Genomic DNA, 21,154 nt, shown 5'->3' on the forward strand with positions numbered 1-21,154 from the left:
TAGATAACCTTTATCTTTTAGTCTTTGGCCGCTCTAGATAAGTTTTACTTTGATTGAAGAAAGACTCTTCAATGTGAAAACGGTAGTTATTAATCACGAGATTAATAAATGCGAAATGGATTTGAAAATATATTTCAATGTTAGATAGCCCTTTTATATAGAAATATACAACATTACGCTATGATTAGTAGAGCAAAGATCAGTAATAAAATATATTTCAAAGACGGGGCGAAGATGCATTTACTTGAAATACCTTACTATTATCTTCATAATCTCGCGAACGAAGTCGTGAGTAACAGCTAGACTAATAAACAATATGTAATCGCTTTTACTTTGGCTTTCCGAACTACAATAAGTTCTTTTACTTAGGATAGGGCAACGTATTTTGTAAGAACGATCACTCACAATCAGTCCGGTCTGCGACAAGCGATACATTTTACTAACAATATCATAGATTATACCTTTCGGAAAGTAGAATAGACGAGTTTGGAAACTACTTACTGATACTTAAAAAAAAGACAGAGACTATAATGCAGATAATGCTTTTTTATAATTATGATTTCCCATTCAACAAATCATGAAATTTTGTCGTTCTTCCATTGATCGCACCGTATGTAGTTAAAAATCTGTACATGTAAACAATTTTATATGTAAAAAAGACACTTTGCTCCTTGTATTTTGTAAACGAATAAATAAAAAAAACTACAATTTTAACATTCAATAGTACCACCGAACCGTCATTACATCCTACAAATTAAGCGCGTCAAAATATCGGTCAGTTACGTAAAACCGATTTTAACTCAGTCATTCACTTACAATGCAATAAACTGACATGCTTCTGAAGGCTTACTGTCACCCCTTAATGTAATATTAGTGCTGTTGTGGAAGAGAGATGCCGCTCTACATTTTGTAGCGCTGTCACGCTTCCGTGACGGCTATAATACTACTTTATCAGGCTACACCCTCTGTTTATGCGTCGGCGTAGCGTCATGTGATGCGTTGTCATTTGCAGTTGGATTTCCCCTTTACTAGTGTTTACAGATATTTGAACGATTACCTTGTTTTTTCGTACAACGTGTTTCTATGAAACCCATGTTTCAAATACGTTGAAATGATTGTTTGAGAGTTATAGATACCAAGAAATTGTCTTTCCATAAAAACGTACAGTAACTGATGATAATTTGGTTCAGGATCAATTTTTTTTATGCACAGTACTATTTACTTTTCTTATTCATTATAATAACATCATACAGTTTATTATACATCGAAATAACATCAATAAATATGATAAAAGTAGAACCTATGACGTTTCCACGGTATAAAAAATAATACATTAGTTTTTTTAGTAGAGTCATATATTGTTATCTAAACTTCTAGTATTCCAAGACGATTACAAATCATCAAATAGGTCCTCAATACGAAGGAAACGTAACAAACATGTGTCTTAATTTTTTCCGCCTATAAATCAGCAATAAATATCCAGACTGAGAATTTTACGTGGGTCATAAATTTCGTTCAGCGTGAATTACTTTCATGACGCTACAAAACTCCTGGCGTATATTACGCATACAATGTTTATTTGCTGCCTCATCACCTATGTATTTATTAAAGGACAATATTATCTCAAAAGAGAATACATTTTATAAATCTTTTTTTAAGAATCAATTACTTACAAAAAATAGGTTTTAATTAAAATTATTTTTTCATTTTTTTAGCCTTCCTTTTAAATTGAAATGTCAATTGATAACATTAATCCCTGTATAAGTGGAAAATTTCTAATCTGAATTTTAAAGCGCTATTTTAATTAATATTCAAGTACCAAAAAAACAATTGTCCCTTTGTAAGCGGCAACGTCATAGGTAACTCAATTAGTCCAGTAACTGACATAAAATTGGTTACAATTAAGCAATTTTAAAACAATCGACAAAGTAATTTTCTTTCCGAAGCCGTAACTCAGTTTATTGCAGCCCACTGCTATTGGCAGAACTCTATTAAGTCGCGACATCATTTATTTTCTCGTTTAATGTACCTAGGGTGCTTGGTGGAGGGTTTCCCAACAAACTCGCGAAATTAATTTACCGCTGTGTTTTAAATATAATATCTTTGTAAATGACAATTGTTGGAAGTGGGAGTATTCTTAATTTTTTTGTTCTGAAATGAATAATAAGAGTCATCTCAAAGGCCATGCTGTATAAAAGTTATTAATATTTTGACTCTACCTGAAGTTTTATATCCTTTGAGCTTTAGTTTCACAAACATTCAATTCACATCACATCGTTTCAGTGCTGTAGCCGTCGTAATAGACAAATGAAAAGTTAAACTATAGAGTTGCACTATCTTTAAATATTTATTTGTAAATGACGAAAAATGTTCATGTAGTGATGGATAAAGCTTTACATTAGAGATCAACTTGTTTTACAAAATGGTTTCCAATTTCAGTCTCTAGAGATAATTTGTAACATGGTGCGTACATGAAAGTATCTGAGGAACAGATTTCGATTTACTACTAGCCGTTACAACGAAAGTTAAAATCGATTACAACATGTTACTTCAAGATAGGCACTGACTCATAAAGCTAGCAGCACATGACACGAATCACAACATAACTTAGAGGCTAACGCTTGTCAATAAAGCTTAATTTAGTCTCTACAATATGTAGCGACCTCGTTTGGTTGCCTTGGGATCGATGCCAATGCTGTACATTAGGTAGAGCTAATGAATGCGACGCTCTTTTCGTACAAGTCCTTTGGAGTCAACATCCTTGGAGCTGGCACAAGGGCGGCGGGGCGCCGGCTTGGCGACGCCTACAACCATTACCCACGTTATGAATCCATGTGACCATCTAGAACACTCGGTTTTGAACCTAATGAATAATATTATAACAATACAGCTTTACATTAGATCTAAAATTTTGGTACGATTTGTTAATCTGAGTGAGCTAACAAAAATTGGATTGCATCTCTCGAAGAATAGATCATTTGAAACAAATTAGTTGTACGTACTACGACTACACTGTTGATATTTTCAAGGACATATTGTGACTGGCTTTAAACTAAAGAAAATATAGCTTTTTTTTTTAAAGCTGCTACATTTTCTGCTCCTGTTTAAAAATCAGTGTTGCTTATATACAATACATGCGCTTTTTTCCCGTTGTTCTCGTTTACCAACGAGCTGTCGGCACAGGCGAGACGCTGACAGCCAACAGACAATGGCTAACGACCAGCTGTGACTATGACATACGTACCGACTACCCAGGAACGAACAAATGCAAAGAAAAATGAATTTTTACGAAATTGTATTTTTTTACTTATGGAATCAAGGTCTCCGTAATTGTAGAGACGGTTTTTATATTTTTGGCAAGCTGTAGTAATGTTATCAAGTGCACTTGTCAGCCTTTAACAATAATAGAGTTGCAAGATAGACCTGTTCGTCTAGTAGTTAGTGGACCTGACTGCTATATTAGAGGTCGTGGGATCAATTCGCACCCAGGAATAAGTATGTGTAATGAGCATAATCATTTGTTCTGTGTCTAAGCTATATATAAGTATGTTTATCAATTATCTTGTTCTCATAATACAAGCTTTGCTTAGTTTGACGCTGTGGTGTGCGTGAAAATTGGGGAATAAAAAAAAGAACCTTCTATAGACATAGCACCTAGTTCGTTACGAAACACAAATACCATACGTAAATTAAACTAAACCTACATTACCTCTGTCTAGTACTTTTATCTGAAAGAATAAAACTACAATTTCTAGAAATAAAACATTAATTCTCCGTCAGTGTTCATTTCTGTGGTTCGCGACAGCTGTCGTTGTTAGGAGCCGGCCATCACGTTGCCCTATTTTACTTGTTTTCTGTTTCGTATTACAGAAAGGTTATTTTTTTCCAACATAATGACGAGTAAAGGTCTGCATATTGAATTGACGGATTGGAACCAGTAATTATGTCACCTTTATTATTTATTGCAGCCAAAGAGGTTGGCTCTACATTTTTTGTATTTGTTTGCTAGGTTTACTTACGGAATCGGCATTATTAAAAATACGACACGTAAATATTTAATTTCACTTTCTGAATCGTTTGTTTTAGAACTGCGAAGTCCAATAAGAATAGCAACATATTATAATGCGTAAACCATTACATTACAGCTATCGGCGTTACGGATCGAGTATATAGTGATGAGATTATAAAAACAAGTATTATAAATATTACTTTTAGTGTATAGTGTGATGGTAGTGTGTTAGGGGTAGTGTAAGTGTTGTGTCAATGTTGGTGAGGTGATAGTGCGGGCAGTATGACGTCACTGAAGCATGGAGTGAACTTGAGCCGGCGCGCTTGCAGGCGACCCCTTGTGTGGGCCACCCTACTAGCAGCCCTCCTGTCTTGCGCACGAAGCAACCCTGTCGAAGTAAGTATGATGTTACTTTAATATTTTATACAGTCCCCAACTAAACAACAAGCGAAGGTTTAATGATGTACAAAATGATTGATACTGTGTGACGCATAAGTGCCTAAATACATAATACTCGCAGTATGTCGTTATTAATTAAATACATATAAACAAACACGTGTCCCATAATATAAAAAGAAATTTCATTGTAAAATAAAGATTTTCAACGTAATTGCTGGAATGTGAAGGATTTGTTATCGTGGCAAGTTATCATGTGTACGGTTTAATGCTATAAAACTTTTCCACCTCACTTTTACGCTACAACTGTAAAATTTCAATAAATAATAATAATACTAACTAGCTATATCCAGATTGTTGGACTAGAATGACTCTTGATACTATTGACTTATCGAGCTAATTATTTACTTTATCTATATCTACACTAATATATAAAGCTGAAGAGTTTGTTTGTTTGTTTGTTTGAACGCGCTAATCTCAGGAACTACTAGTCCAAATTGAAAAAATATTTTTGTGTTGAATAGACCATTCATCGAGGAAGGCTTTAGGCTATAAACCATCACGCTGCGACTAATAGGAGCGAACATACTAAGGAAAATGTGAAAAAATAGGGCAGTGTATAAATCATAACTTATATCTTCAACCCACGGGGACGAAGTCGCGTGCAACAGCTAGTCTTTTGATATATGGTATACAATTTTGTAATATGCTATTCAATTAAACGGAATGGAGATTATTAGGTGCGTTGCATAATATATAAGCTACATACAGTAGCAATACTTATCACGTAGTATATTGAACTGTAACGAAATTATCTCGTATATATAATAGTCTTGAGAAAAACATGTGTAGCGAATAGGGGCTCTTATTTACAAACCAAATTTAGCAACGGTTTTTTTTTTATTTCATATGAATAATTATTTAGGTTTTACTGTTACTTTATTTAAAAATGAAATTACGTAATAAGGATTTTTTTTAAACAAAAAGGGGTAAACACGTGTCTTCTAAAAACTGTGATAAGTTTCGCCGGTTTGTTTAAGATTTAGTGTTAACAGTTAATTTAAAATTGATGAAATTATGGAATGGAAATACTTGTGATCCGATAAAAAATAGTATTGGTTTAAAAAGATTAAATCTCAATGACTGATAAAATATCTTATAGTTATTAATACATACTGTTAAAGATTACCATTGTAAGTTTGCTATGAATAGGTTATTTGAACTAGTAATAAATCATTTGAAATGTTTCTAGAATGGATGTAATACATGATTGTACAAAAAGGAAAATTTTCGAGTGAAAGACAAAAATATTCGTATAATCCGCAGATCCAATTTCAGCAGTTGCGTAAAAGAGCAAACTATTTCTCTCTGAGCATTTCTGCTTTTGACATTTCATATTTCTGTATCGTCACATGACAAAGGGAAAATTCTAGACACATTTTGTAAACGAATTGTTTTTCGTTATATTTTATTTTATATTTGTTATGAATATTATTTTTTCCAATCTTCGATAAGTTAATTGAAGTTAAAAGCGTGGAACCAAAAGACTTCAAAAGAGTAAACCAATCTTTAAATTGTGTCAAAAACAATTTGCGGTGACGTCATCCGAGTGGAGTTAACATTTAATATTTGGTTTCATATTTTTATTATCGTGGGATCTTAACAGAATTCGGTACTATTGATTGTAGATAGTTTTGAATAAGGTCAGTTAGATTATGTTAGTAGTTTTTCCTTTCTGCTAAATATTTTTGTTCAACAATTTCTTTGTTTTGTACCAAAAATAAATCCAATCTTCTTGAAAAACTGAAATCTAAATTTCACCAATTCTTTTCTTATCGTATTCAATCGTACTTTAGTCATTAATAATCTTACAACTAAAGTTCTTAACTTAATTTAATTAAAAACTCTACTAAACCAAAACGTTAGTCGCCCGAACAGGGACTTGAACCCTGGACCCTTGGATTAAAAGTCCAATGCTCTACCGACTGAGCTATCCGGGCCGTACTAGATATACCGAAATACCTCGCTATATAACAAAGTGAACAGAGTTGCCAGAGCGCAGAGCGTCTGCAAAAAAAATGGCCGTTCGTATAACCGTTGTAGAATATTAAAATTGTTTTGTTTTATCTCACCCCGGGCAGTACTAAACCCGTTCACGCTAAGATAACGTTTTAAGGAATAATATAACTCAAGGTTACTTCTTTAGGCTTTGTTTTATTGTAAAAGTATATTTTTTATTCCGGTTTTAGTATCACTCAGTTGACCGCTAGAAGATTTGTATCCAAGAATATATAAGATCCTTGGACGACTGCATGGATAAGGAAAAGAAACGTGTTCAACTATTATATGCAAAAAAAATTAAGGCCAAGCAAGGAAGCGTCATGAGTATTTCTGCATAAATAGCACCGCAACCATTGCTATCGACCTTTTTAGTTAAATCAACTACCTGATACTTGCTTGAACAAAAAAAAAACTGTTGAATTCACTACCTAAAGCAGTAGTGACTCTACTCACAATTTTTTGGTAATATACCAATTTGACATCTGTACAATCAAAGAAATCATTGCATCATTCTTCAAATTAAAAATTCTCGATAGATAGCAAAAAAGTCGATTCATTGGTGCGAGCCGGCATTTGAATAATGTCTGTAAATAATGTAGTCGCGTATTTGGCCCGCCTCTGTACGGCCCGGATAGCTCAGTCGGTAGAGCATTGGACTTTTAATCCAAGGGTCCAGGGTTCAAGTCCCTGTTCGGGCGAACAACATTTTGAAGTTCAATTTTGAAATTACTAAGATTGTTTGAATTTATCAAAGTTTATTGTACGCATACTTGTTATATTACGATTGTGTGTGGATGAAACAAGTTTTCGACTGACCTCAAGGTCGTTGCTAAGTGCCTTGTGTTAATCATTTATAATTGACTTACCAATTTAAGTATTTTATTTCAAATTTTTAATCAGTTAGAGTATTTTTAAACGATGCCATCTTTTTCCAAAAACCTAAATTGATGATAATTTTATAATAACATACTCGATGGACCAATAAGTAATTTTTGGCGACAACGTACGCTGCTTTTTTACGCTCATGCTTTTAAATAACAATGTATTTTACCGTCCGTTCGCTAAAATAATGCGATGTTATGTAAGTCATAAATATTTAATGGACAACTCAAATGTCAACGAGATAATAAAATCTGTCTACGGTGAAAAGCATTAACTCCCCAACACGTGGTAATATCGACAATGTGGTTTTTGTGGTGAACGAATAGATATATTACATTGTAAAAGATAGTCACCAATTTTAGAAATATGGGAGACATTTAGTCGGAATTACTCTTAATTTTCTTGCAATATTACTAAAATCTTCTGATTTTAAATCTTATGATGTTTGACATCTTAATGAGGAAAACATTGTAGAGTCGCTTTCAAAAAAGCTATTGGTTTTAATCAAGATTATTCAAAATATGAAATTGAAAAGTAATTTTAGTATTCCTCAGGTTGTTTAAAGAACAAAACCTACTTTAAACGTTAACTGTACTTATGCAATATATCAATTAATCAATCTAACGATACTCATTTATCTAAGAAGTAACCATGCTGCAATTTAGGATCCCTAATTACCGCTAAGTATAAAGGTCTCATTCTAAACGTGCCTCTGAATAATGAAATGGGCACTCGGGCTAATAGGCGCCAGATTGTGATGATAAATTACTTATTTTACTCGGGCAGCATAACTTAAGTCAAGAATATCTGTTATATTCATAAGTCTGCTTCTTGGAGCTGTCTTATTAAATGTTTCCTTGTAGTGCCTCGAGGAAACTTTATATCTATATTCTATACTAATATATAAAGCTGAAGAGTTTGTTTGTTTGTTTGTTTGTTTGTTTGAACGCGCTAATCTCGGGAACCACTGGTTCGATTTGAAAAATTCTTTTTGTGTTGAATAGACCATTTATCGAGGAAGGCTATAGGCTATATAACATCACGCTGCGACTAATAGGAGCGAAGATACAATGGAAAATGGGGAAAATTCTAACCACGTGGACGAAGTCGCGGGCAACAGCTAGTTAGTTTATATGCAAGTAGTTTGGTTTTACTTAAAGTTAGCTTTCCGCTAAAGTAGTTTTATATTCTGCAGGTTGCTAGTTAGTTTGTTTGAGGTCTTCATTATTAATTATATATCCCCTTTTGTGATAAACAGGCAATTTTTTATTGTTTTATCGCAAGGCTACAAGTGAAATACAGAACGCATTCCATTTTGGCCAAGTCTTCTCTATAACGTTATTAAAAGGTGCTTTTATACGGTATGCTGTACATAAGTGTATCTTCGTGCACGCCATAACTGATGTACACCTACTGTCGCTAAATCTTCTATAGGAGAGTTTGTGTTCGTCTCTGTATTCACGATCTCAAAAATCTTTAACAATATAATGAAAATCAATTTACACCATCATTCGTTTAGCATTTTCCTAAGTAGGCCACTACAGAGATTCGGCGAAGGCCTCGTTTGTAGACAAAGCCAGTCGGCGGCCAAGGTCAAGCCTGGCTGCAAGCACCCTCCTCCACTTCGTTTCCGAGCTACCGCTAACACAAAACACTATCGCATAGTGCTTATGCTGGCTGTTTAAAGGGCACCGAATACGGAACATAAACGTTTGTGCCGAGGTCACGTTGGATGAAGCTTGGATTTACACCTTATGCCTGTGTACATAACTGTCAAATAATGAACTTACCACATCGACAACAACGTTTATCTTTTTCATATTTGCTAAAAAGGACGTGGCTTTACGGAATTCAAATACTATTCGCTGGTTCTTTGTCATCCTACCGACGTGTTGATTTAAAATGTAAAATGTGGTAAGTGCCAAATAATAAAAAGATTGATTTTGACAAGTAATACAAGACAAAAATACATTATCTATTTTAGGACAAGTAATACAGAGTTGATACAATCTCATACATAAATAAACTAAACACTTGAGCTCTTTACGACAATACATTCAATTTCGTTTTGAGAGCCTAATGAATCGACAATATTTACCTGGGAAATGTACAAAAGATCCCGATTTTTCGGACCGTAAACTCCGCAAAAAGGCGCTCTATATTCGCAGACTACGAAGAAGGGAAAATGAAATCCCGATGGGATACACGCCGAGTGTGTGAGAGGCTAATAAAAAAGTATCGATTAAAAAGGCAGTCTTTATTGTAAAGCTTGTTCTATTCAGAGACTGTAAAGTTTTTATAAAGGTGCAGTCAGGAAAGCAATGATTTGGGAGGAGTATTAACGAATGCATACAGCTCAGTTTAAGCAACTGTTTATAATTAGATCTAAACTAATCCGCTTAGCGCTGTCAAAGCAAAAACATCCTTTAACAAAAGAGCATAAAGTACGGATTCCAGTGGTTTGCGTTGTACATTGAGATAGGACGTCACGTCGGTTTATTTGCTTATTATAATAGGATTTTTGTCGCTCTTTCCACATTTCTATCTATTGAAAGCTCTAGCGTAGCGCCCGTCATCTGTTTCTCTACTAACCAATTATCTTCGTTGAAATTAAATTAAGTAAGTTTCAATGAAATTGGCAAGCGAATCGAAACTAGAAACTGATTTTCTAGAAGCGTTATTGAAAGATAGTTCTGGTGTGTCAATACGCAAAATAATTTAATAAAAGAGTGGATTTTCTTTTCTAGGGATGACAAATACAAACTATTAAATAATTTGAACCATTTCCTGTTCGTAATTATTTATTTGACAGCGGTTTACTCAGTATTTATTAAAAACCGGACACCGAAATCCCGACCAATGTGAGTCTAATCGTCACCCTGCCGCTACTCATGATTCAAATCTCCAGTTGTATCCGAAACTAGTTAGGTGTTCCCAAAAAAGACGCTTGAGTAAAACGCTTATAATATAATTAATATAAAAAATATTCACTGGCCTCACGAAAACAACTATGATTTCTAGCGTAATTATTGTCAGTGAATTCCTAAGAACACGCACCAGCTATAGAACTATGTAATCAATCAGCATATCTTGTATTTATTTGTCTATTTCTTCTATTTCCAGAGCACTACAAAACAGAGTCCGTCCATAACAGTCGATGGAATATCCACGTACCCTGGACTGGGATTTGGTCCCATGGGTCCCGTGGCGCCCATGCCTGGCGAACCCCCGGGAACGCAACTCCGACAGCACCAAGACACCACCACAAATTTACCAAGCACGGAAAAACCAGTCAAGAAAGAAAGAACGTTCGTCATCGCTGCAGTAGAGTTCCATAGAGTCGAAACACCGTTCTTGATTGGACTATGGATTTTCTTCGCAAGTTTAGCAAAGATAGGTAAGTGCGCTAATATTAACAAAGTAGTCTTAAGCCAATTATTAATTCAAGTGACTAATTATGCGAAAATGTAGTATCTACGAAGTATCTACCAGAATAAATTTAAATCGTAGGCAAAGAATATTTGAATACGTATAAGCTTGTAATAGGTAAAATGAAACGAGAAAACAGTATTATCCTAAAGTGGAATATATAACATGGCTGAAATAACATTAACAATAGCTATCATGTGAATTTAAGCGTCGATAACGATTTCAAATTTGTAACAATAAAGGTTAGACATAGAATTTATGAGATACGTAACGTTATAAATAAAAAATTGGTAGCGCTATGTTGAGATTCAGTCAATTTCATGGATCGTTGCTAACCACGCATATTAGGAATTTTTCGATCGGATTTATTAAGGTCAGAGGTTGTGTGAAAAAGAAGAATTTCTTAACCCAGTTACTTTCGATACTCCGAGCTGATATTTTATTTAGTTGCTTTTAGCAGCCCTGAGGGGATAGAATTTCAGATGAACGTCACGGGAATACTTGAAGATACATTCACACTATAATTTATTGACCGGCTTCGTCTTTAAATGGGATTATTAGTCTCGTTAACTGGATTGGTTTGGCCAAAATCGTTTTTATGGAATGAATTGATTTTTACATTGTTCCTTCTTGTACCGTCGTATTCAACGAATTTTATTTAGACAGCCTCTAAAATTTTCAATGAATCTAGTTAAGTCTTTGTCAAATCAGTTACGTCGTAATAGGCTAATAAACTAAAAATCCCATTATTTGAAACTCGAAATGACGATTAAAACAACGTTACTTTTATTCAAACTGATCCGAGATTGAACAGGTTTTAAAACAACATAATATTAAGCCTTCAACGAATGCTAATGTTTATTTTCTATACCGAAAGCACATATTTATTGTACTGTCATTAATCAAAATACAGTGTAAGTTAATATTAGTTCTCGATCATATGAACACTAACACGAAACGCTTTTCTCTGACCTTGTGCCACATTTTTGCGGGAACTTCATGTTTTTATTACATGTAGTTTTGAATTCTCAGTTTGAAGTACCAGCTCGCAAATTAGAGGTTTATTCAAAGGTAAACTGGGGCAAGAGCACTTACAAAGGTATAGGTTGCTATATTTAATGCTCATAGGTTAAGGTGCATTCTGAATGTTTGGTTAATTTGAGAGTTATGGGTTTCAACATTAAATACGATTTATTAATAGGTATAATAATGTATAACTATTGATTATTGAAACTATCTCTGGGGAATGACGAGCAAATGTCGCCTGTCTAGAACGTAAATCCTGCCAATTGCCATAAGTATATACGTATTTTTATTGAAATGATTTTTTGCCGCCAATAACCACATATAAACCTTTAGAACACATGTTACACATAGTGTAAGTTAGTGGCAATGTTCTACAACATAATTGAAACCGCGAATACAAGTTAATTCACTTGCGGCATTTGCAAATTGAAAAGTTAGGTTAGATCAGTACGGCTTCACCGGCACGTAGCGATGACCTACATTCGTTCAATCTTCAGTCAAGAATGCTATGCTTTTACTTAATTAAGCAATGGTTCATGGTTTGTGGTTATAATTAATGAACTTGTTATTAATATTGGTATTTTAAACTCTGCTTTACTTGTAAGGCGCGATATTAAGTGTAATGATTTTAGAAGCTCATTTGACTAATTCGCGTGCGTGAGCATCTGTGTGTCTGGATATTTAAAAAAAATAATAAAATAACAGAAAAAAAGAATATGAAAATTGGCGGGAGCATTGAAAAATACGTCTACGCTTGATGTACTGTTTAAAGATTATTGTAAAAGATTTAAGGTGTGGTATCCGAATAAAGTTGTATTGTCGACACAGGAATTTTATTAAATACTAAAATGATAGCTACTTTTTCATAAACGCACTGGTGCCGTTGCTATCTTTTTACGTTGATATCACATAAATTTTGAATGTTGACAATGGAATCCCGACTATGAATAACAAACACGTCGTTAAGAAATCCAGCAACTCTGTGAAATATTTTATTTTTCAACCAAACACACAAATCTGTAATAACTATACAAAACGTAAAGCATCATGTCTACAAATCATTTATTCTGCTCGCACACGGTCTTCTTAGAACAAGTACGAAGTACATGGGTACTGATCCTGGATTTCCGTCTTCGTTTCACTGAAAATATTTTCCTATACCTTCCCTTCAAGAAACTTCTTCGTGATTTAACGGGATATGCACTACGGCAATCACGGATTTCCCGAATTTCTGGGATATCTGATTTAGTATTGACATACGCAGGTACGGCTGAATCGCATTCTGTTCGAGTAGAATAAGCAGTTACATAAGCCGATTTCGGGACAAAGCCAGTTGTTGGCCGGTTTTTCGGAAAACACCGATTAGCTCGCCGACCATGAGATGGACATTCAGAGTCAAGCTCCAATGACGTTATTGACGCCGTCGAAAATGATTGATCTTCTCCAGATAGGGGACTAGTAAACTTATCCTCATACCTCAAGGTGTGAACATTTGCGTAGTAGTTACCCATTTTAACATCAACAAAATCGAATGAGTTACTCGATATTTTATTTTGAAGAACAGAATTTTTGGGTGAATAACTTTTACTTCTAAACTGGCAGCCGACATCCCTAATAAATATGACAGTCTCATTACTCGGATCCTCTTTAGATTCACTGGGGCATTTAGCATGTGAGGAATCAAACTGGCATGATTTATTGGATCTAAATACATGTTGTTCTGTGTAACATGGTGTTGAAGATAGTTGGCAAGGTGAGAAAGTATTAGCTAAACATGTTGTTTTCGGATTTAATAAGTATGCTTGGGGACTGTAATCGTTAAGAAACTCGCAACCATTCTGTACTCGCGACACCATATTTATTTGATGGTGCTCCATTGTATTTGCGAACGAGTCATGTTGACATACGGGTATATATTTACATCTTGGAATATGAGGACAGTCAGAATTCTCAATATCATCGACTAATTTACTCGAAGCTTCTTCATAGTGAAGACTTTTAGAGAAAGGGACACACAGCGGTAGATTAACACAGCGAGGTCGGTGCAAGCAAGGTGGTATATATTCACAATTATTCTTTAGCACATTAGCTCTTTGACAAGAAGGTACAACAGTACATGGTGGGTGATGTCTACAAGCTTTCGTAATCCTGATTATTCGTGGGGTGGATTTGGGAACAGAATGCTTTTTAACACATTTTTGACTGACGTTGACATTATAGTAGTTATCGGAAGGCAATATTTGACAAACTGGTAACATCTCACATCGCGGCTCATGAAGGCATAAATCACCATCTTCCATTGGTTTACTTCTATGATTATTCGGTGTTGCTCTGTATGCGTACGCAGCAGATGATGGTATTTCTTTACTGCGGTATATTGATGAATTCTCACATTTTAAAAGGTCTTCATCTTCAGTAGTACTAATACTTATTACGACATCAACTTTTTCTTTGCAATTCGGGCACAATATTCTTCGAGACCTCTTACGACTTTTTTTCTGTTTATTATTCTTATGATCAACTAGGATTGGCACATCGTGTTTATTAACAATTTGAACTGGCGGTTCGTTCTTGGGGACAATTACTTCAATCATTTCGACTACACTAGTATTAGTAGGTTTGTCTTCTTTGACAGGATCACCTTTATTTTTTTTTAATTTACTTGATTTTTTGTCTTTCTTTTCATCAACTAAAACGACCTTCATGGTACTCGTTACTTGATCAGCCATAGTAAGCGATTTACTATTCCTTGCTAGTTCTGTTAGTGACTTTTTGTCCGTGCAAGGACAAGCGTAAGAAAATAATTGGCACGGACAAGGGTCTTCGGTCCGCTTACCTTTATCTTTTTTCTTGGATTTCTTTTCTTCTGGTATAGGCTTGGTGTATTCTGTACGGTATTTTGCGTAAGACCAAAACTTTTGCTGTCTGTCTGTCATGTCTTTATAATACTCTTTATATCTTTTATGGTAATCCTGTATGTAATCATCGTCTCTTAAGAAAATTTCTGAGGAAAGAGCCTCATTTGAATATTTTTTCTTTACCTTTCTTGCATTTATTTCTATGCTGTCTCTTGGTAGTAGTTTCGGGTGTATTTGGGTTGCACATTCTTGAACAATAGATTTAGTCCCAAACGCCGCAGTTGTCGTAGGCATTTTCACAACTTTCATGAAATTGGCGGTTGATATACTTATCTCTGTGAGACAATGAAATGAATGCCTTTTAGCAATATCGTCTAAATCGTAAAATATAGTACTCGTTGAAGGAACAATAGTTTTGCAGCTGCTATTCATCATGTTGTTTAACCGATTGTACTTTTCACTTGTAACAAAATTTGTACTTTTCGATAAAGGATATTCACATTCTAATAGTTGATTTGGTGCATCTCCATGAAACACTGAGCGCTCTCTCATTGGTATATTAGGATTTATATTAGATAACTCATAAGACATTCCTGCAAATATATCATAAACACTGGTATAGGATTTAGCATGTAACTTTTTTGATTTAGATTCAGGCATCTTTATATATTTGAAGCACCAGTTGACTCAAATTGGTATAATTTTGAGATTTTCTACACTTCGTTTTACATCACTAAAATATTTTTAATAATTTTATCTATTTTTATGATTTTTCATTGAAAAATGTCACTATACTTTTGACACAGGATTGACGGAGACCACCAAAGAGAATATCATCTACACATACAATAAAGCACAGCTTTTTGCGTCTTATGAATAGGTTTATTCTATATCTACTGCCGCGATAGTTACAGCAATATCTTATTGTGACCTATTTTCATATTTGCTCTCAATACCAAAATAGGCCTGTAAAAGCTATCAAACAAGCATCAAAGGCTTGCTTTAGAGGTAAATCACGTTACGATCCCACATCCTGTCTGCAACAAGCAAAGTGCAGCTGAGACTAGCATTAGTTAGTAAACTAATTTACAACATACTGCAATATTGAATTTTGTTTCAGGTTTCCATATGGCACCGAAGTTATCTAAGATGTTTCCGGAGTCGTGTCTACTTATTTTCGTAGGAGTTTTGATCGGTGCACTTCTGTTGAGTACTCATAGCGTGCACGTACAGCCTTTGACGCCAGACACGTTTTTCTTGTACATGCTGCCTCCTATCATCCTAGATGCGGGCTACTTTATGCCTAACAGATTGTTCTTTGATCATCTTGGAACAATTCTGTTGTTTGCTGTTGTTGGTACTGTGTTCAACACTTTGACTATAGGCAAGTATTTGAGAAAATTCTACTTTAGTTTGAATGATTTACTATGTCGTCTTTTCACCACGATAATTATTAAATTTGTTTTGCAGGTGCATCTCTGTGGGCTTGTGGACAGACTGGGATGTTTGGATGTACGACTCCGCTTCTAGATATGCTATTATTTGCAGCATTAATATCTGCTGTAGATCCAGTAGCCGTTCTCGCTGTGTTTGAAGAGATCCATGTAGACGAAGTGCTTTACATTGTAGTTTTTGGGGAATCTCTGTTGAATGATGCTGTTACAGTCGTTTTGTACCATATGTTTGAAGCGTATACGTAAGTATGAACATTTCTTTGTTGGTTTACACTAGTAGGTATATATTTAAACTAGTTAAATAATTATTTTATTTGCCTTTTTAGGGAAATGGGTCCGTCTCGTCTGGAATACACGGATTTCCTGGCAGGACTGGCCTCCTTTCTGGTGGTAGCTGTTGGAGGGACCTGCATCGGAGTCGTGTGGGGCTTCGCTACCGGCCTAGTCACCCGATTCACCCACGAAGTCAGGGTCATTGAACCTATCTTCATATTCGTCATGGCTTATTTAGCGTATTTGAACGCTGAAATGTTCCATATGAGTGGGATACTTGCGTAAGTTTACTTGTTACCTAACTTTGCTATACACAAGTTTTTTCTTAAACATATTTTTATTTCTATGTTTGTTTCCAGTATCACCTTCTGCGGCATAACTATGAAAAACTACGTGGAAGGGAACATATCCCACAAATCGCACACAACTATTAAGTACACGATGAAAATGCTGTCATCGTCTTCAGAAACTATTATTTTCATGTTCCTTGGAGTCGCTACTGTCAACAATAACCACGATTGGAACACGTGGTTCGTTTTGTTGACTATCGTTTTCTGTTCAGTGTTTCGGATAATAGGCAAGTATTAATAAACAAATATTAAATTAACAGGATTGTTAGGAGGATTTTAGAATAATGAATGCACAGTTTGAAAGAATGCCAATTTTAATACCTTTTGTATAAGTTGCCTGACTGGTAGGCAAGATAAGGCTAACAAAGCGAACCCTCTGGGCACAAGACGGGTTGACAATATTTCAAAATATTTAGAAATTTAAAACCGGATTGACAGAGGAATGAAATTTAATTTAATTTAGAATCCGTGGGTTGCGATTGTACCTACAATGTCTGGATAGGCAATAAACTTGAAAGTTTTGAAAAAGGAGGGCTGTTTTACTTATTCCGATACAAGTGAAATAATTTTTTCACAAAAATATATGAAATACTTGATGTCTTGTCTCTATTAATTCGTATAGCTCATCGACATCACCATTCTTATTGATGTAGCTCTAATTGTTCTAACCTCTGTCAGCGACAACAATGTATTCAAATTACAATTTAAACAAACCGCAGATAAACGTGACGGAGATTGAGATGCGACCATCGATCGATGTCAGGGGGGGGGGGGCTTATCACCACCTCTTTGAGCAAAATTGTTGCAGTTGGGGAAGTGAGTCACCGCTCTGTGCCTTATAAAGCGTTGTCTCGCTTTAACAATATCAAAAAGAGAGAGATATAACTAAAAAATAGTAATAGGCCCCCTCGTTCTAAATATGGGGTATCTTTCATTAAGATACTGCGAGAACAATTTTTAAGGGATTGATGAAATAGAAATTGTTGTAAATGTTTAATACTTTTGTTGTTGTTTTAGGTGTCTGCATATTTAGTGCGATTGCGAATAAGTTCCGTTTGCACAAACTGAATAGGGTCGAAAAATTTGTGATGTCTTATGGAGGTGAGTTCTAATGAAGCTTACATATTTTATGTTCTAGAATTCAAGAATATTCTTATATAGCAAAGAATATTTTACTGAGAATTATTGCAATTTTCGTTTGAATTTACATAGTCTGCATCTAACAATTTCAGTCTGTTTAAATACCCACTGGTTTATTATTAGATACATAATAGACATTGAAGTTATAATTTTCGATTTTGTCTAGCCAAAAAGAAGAAACACAAACACTCTGATATTAATAAAAGCCAACCTATTTAAACAGTTATTTTAGACGATAGTTATTTTTGACAAAGTTATTCGAGCAACATTCAGGCTCGATGGCTTCATTCACATTCGCATTTAACGCTAAAGGTTAAATTGAAAATAGAATTCTGGAAATCAGTCTTTTCATAATCGATGATAGAATTCTCACTGGACTTATAAATCTGATTGTTATTTGTGCATGAATATTACATAACCTAATATCCGATATTCATGATATGAACTGTAAAGTACCAATGTATGACTTTATTGAGCAAAAAAGATCGGAAACTCAACGGATTATGTAAAAAAAGCTTATTTACAAACACGGGAAGTGTTCATGTTCGTAATGTTTGCGTATTTCCTTTGGAACTGGTTGCGAGATAAAGTTATCAAGCGGATTACCGATCGCAGTATGATCGTTGGTTGTTAATATTCAATCAGGTGGCTCAAATTCGCTACCTTTAAAATGTAACATCAGTGATTTGTTTACGCTTCACAACTTTAGTATGTTGTGATTGAATCTATCACCTTATTGCGTAACTTTTAATTAACGTCTGGATATTCAATGAATCGATGCTTAGATTAAGCGCTTAGTTGAGCTAACACGATGTCATGCCTACATCTAATCAATAGCTTACATGTTAAGACGTGCCAACTAATTTCTATGTAAATGTATGTTAACAGGTCTTCGAGGCGCTGTGGCTTTTGCTCTAGTTCTCCTAATAGACCCAGAGGTAGTGGAACTTCAACCTATGTTTGTTACCACAACTATAGCTGTTATATATTTCACTGTTTTCATCCAAGGGATTACAATAAAACCGCTAGTAAAGATACTGAATGTTAAAACAGCTGAAAAACGCAAGCCTACGATGAATGAACGGATTCATGAACGGGTGAGAACTCTTTCTTAGGTAAATAATGATGATCCGTAATGAGAATAAATATTTTATTCTTTTATTAATTTCATTTTAGTTCATGGATCATTTGATGGCTGGCGTAGAAGATATACTGGGTAAACACGGTAACCACCACATGCGAGACAAGTTCAAACGATTCGACAACCGCTTCATACGACCGTTCTTACTTAGAAATTACCAGGTAAATATGACAAGAATTTGTTGATCGCACGAACTTTCCCAAAGTCGGGAAATGTGTCAAAAGCTATGTGAAATATTTACAGTATATTTGACGAAATTTTAAAGGAGTGTGTTTTGAATTTCCGCGATGAGAGTAAACACCCTTTATTTATATTTTAGTAACGTAACAAGATTGTAACTTTTGTGTGTTTATGCGAAAGAATACTTTAGAATGAATGCTAGTTGATTTAAAACAGAAGCTATATATGACCGTATTTATGAATACTTTCAGGGCGCAGAACCAAAGATTCTAGAAACATATTCAAAGCTAGCAATGAGGGATGCCATAGAATACATGCAAAGGAATGCCTCAACTATAGGAAATATATCCGGAGCGGAGTCCATGTCAGCGATCTTCAAAAACTATACTAATGCCAACTTTAACGGGAGGTAAGAAAATATTACTCTTAAAGGGCGGAACAATCGTATTGATGAGACGTAAGACGAGGACGCACTTGCTCAGAAAATTATAGGGGTCTTATCCGCGCTCTGTCCTTTGTGTTATAACACATCTATATAATAGGCTTGTACGAAAATTTTGTGAAGGCTTTTCGACTCGTCTGAAACGTGACCTCGTCTTAGGTGTTTTATGTTTTTCCGGCCAGCCCCTAAGGCTTCATACCAAAACAATTATGAGTATGTGGTTTCAAACCTATGACTTATATTTCAGTCCGAGTTTCAGTCAGCTAGATTCGTCGACATGGAACATAGACATGCAAGAATTAGAATACAATCCATCTAAGAAAGACCTCACAGATGCCAAAATACATCATCTCCTTGCTGAAGAACTTTGCAAACCATTTAGACGCGTAAGTATATTCTTTAAACAAAATCAATTTTGTATTCAACATAACACCTTAAGAAATAAAAAAGATTCTGATATATTTCATTATTTTTGAATCAAGGAAATGTTTAGATTTCCTAGTCAAACGTATAAGAATATCCTAGACTTACATGTCGTTTACGCATTAGCTTGAACTACACAATAGGCTTGTAAAGGATTAGAAACAAACTAGGCATGTATGAAAGGAAGCCATTTACGTTTGTCGCGATCCGTTCAGTTCGTTGACGCCTTTCCAACGTCTAAATACCCCAGTCTGTTTTAAAAATAGATGATTTGTTATAATAGCCTACATACAATATACCTAGTGTACATAGGGTATAATGTTTGATGTAAAAGTTTTGCTATATTGTCTTCAGCATCGGCGCCTTAGCTACAGCCGGCATGCGGTGAACGATCGTGACCTCGGCACGCAAGTCAATTACAAGACTCATATGAATATACGTCGGCGGGTTGGCGACAGGAAGCATCATCACAAGCGTAGTAAACGTGGAAAACAGGTACCTAACCTTTTTTTATTAGGCTAATAAATAACTGCTTTACCTACCTGTAACTAGAAATTAATGTCAGTTTACTCTGTAGCTTACTACAATGTATTAATTATTGTTACATTGGCAGAATGTTAATTAAGGACACCTCCAATTTTTTATAAGGTAGCTGATGTTTTGTACTAGCACAACTCGAATAATGATTATTGATTTCAGGATGGGAAAAACCATGTGACTTTCCCTGAATTCCAGCAAAATGGTTCGGCCAAACAGTTCACGCACGGTAAAATAAAGTATTATAGATTAGGTACTTACTTACTTATTCTTTATTATTATCACGAGTGTCGATCGCATGCACGTGTGGGTTCAAGTATTTTATTTTTGATTATTTTTAATTTACAAATAGAAACACATGTACAAATGTCATTGTTAATTTTCTTTGCAGGCACAAACGCTTTGTCTTACACTAGTTATCGACACAAATGTAAAATAAACACGTAAAAAAATAAATTTAAACATAACGACATATTAGCACATGCTTTTTATTTTTTATTGTCTGTGACTTCATTATGTAATTATTCATAATTCGAATTGTTTTGCCCACGCA

At 34.8% G+C, this 21,154-nt stretch overlaps 2 protein-coding genes and 2 non-coding genes across 8 annotated transcripts in view; 2 read left to right on the plus strand and 2 right to left on the minus strand.

Annotated features, from left to right (window-relative positions):
• LOC113501175 (sodium/hydrogen exchanger 3) overlaps positions 1–21,154 on the plus strand; it is a 51,021-nt gene that overhangs the window by 22,539 nt on the left and 7,328 nt on the right. For 3 of the 5 annotated variants that reach the window (XM_026882237.1, XM_026882235.1, XM_026882239.1), the window contains exons 2-14: positions 4,146–4,405; positions 10,472–10,745; positions 15,782–16,045; positions 16,132–16,357; positions 16,442–16,669; positions 16,748–16,965; positions 17,756–17,839; positions 18,767–18,975; positions 19,055–19,180; positions 19,451–19,608; positions 19,889–20,027; positions 20,419–20,559; positions 20,764–20,854. In XM_026882237.1, the coding sequence (XP_026738038.1) occupies positions 4,292–4,405; positions 10,472–10,745; positions 15,782–16,045; positions 16,132–16,357; positions 16,442–16,669; positions 16,748–16,965; positions 17,756–17,839; positions 18,767–18,975; positions 19,055–19,180; positions 19,451–19,608; positions 19,889–20,027; positions 20,419–20,559; positions 20,764–20,854 (2,272 nt within the window). In that variant the 5' untranslated portion in view covers positions 4,146–4,291. Of the gene's footprint in view, positions 1–4,037; positions 4,406–10,471; positions 10,746–15,781; positions 16,046–16,131; positions 16,358–16,441; positions 16,670–16,747; positions 16,966–17,755; positions 17,840–18,766; positions 18,976–19,054; positions 19,181–19,450; positions 19,609–19,888; positions 20,028–20,418; positions 20,560–20,763; positions 20,855–21,154 lie in introns of those variants that run through there. The other 2 variants (XM_026882238.1, XM_026882236.1) reach the window with 2 other exon arrangements.
• Positions 6,333–6,405, minus strand: Trnak-uuu. The gene has a single exon. It is a non-coding gene; the product is annotated as a tRNA-Lys (tRNA).
• Trnak-uuu lies at positions 7,092–7,164 on the plus strand. Its single transcript has one exon. It is a non-coding gene; the product is annotated as a tRNA-Lys (tRNA).
• Positions 12,766–15,736, minus strand: LOC113501176. Its single transcript, XM_026882240.1, has one exon. It carries the CDS (start codon positions 15,319–15,321, stop codon positions 12,862–12,864), a length of 2,460 nt encoding a protein of 819 aa, XP_026738041.1. The 5' UTR covers positions 15,322–15,736; the 3' UTR covers positions 12,766–12,861.

This window comes from Trichoplusia ni, chromosome 15 (assembly GCF_003590095.1).
Source record: "Trichoplusia ni isolate ovarian cell line Hi5 chromosome 15, tn1, whole genome shotgun sequence".
Classification (NCBI taxonomy): Eukaryota; Metazoa; Arthropoda; class Insecta; order Lepidoptera; family Noctuidae; genus Trichoplusia; species Trichoplusia ni.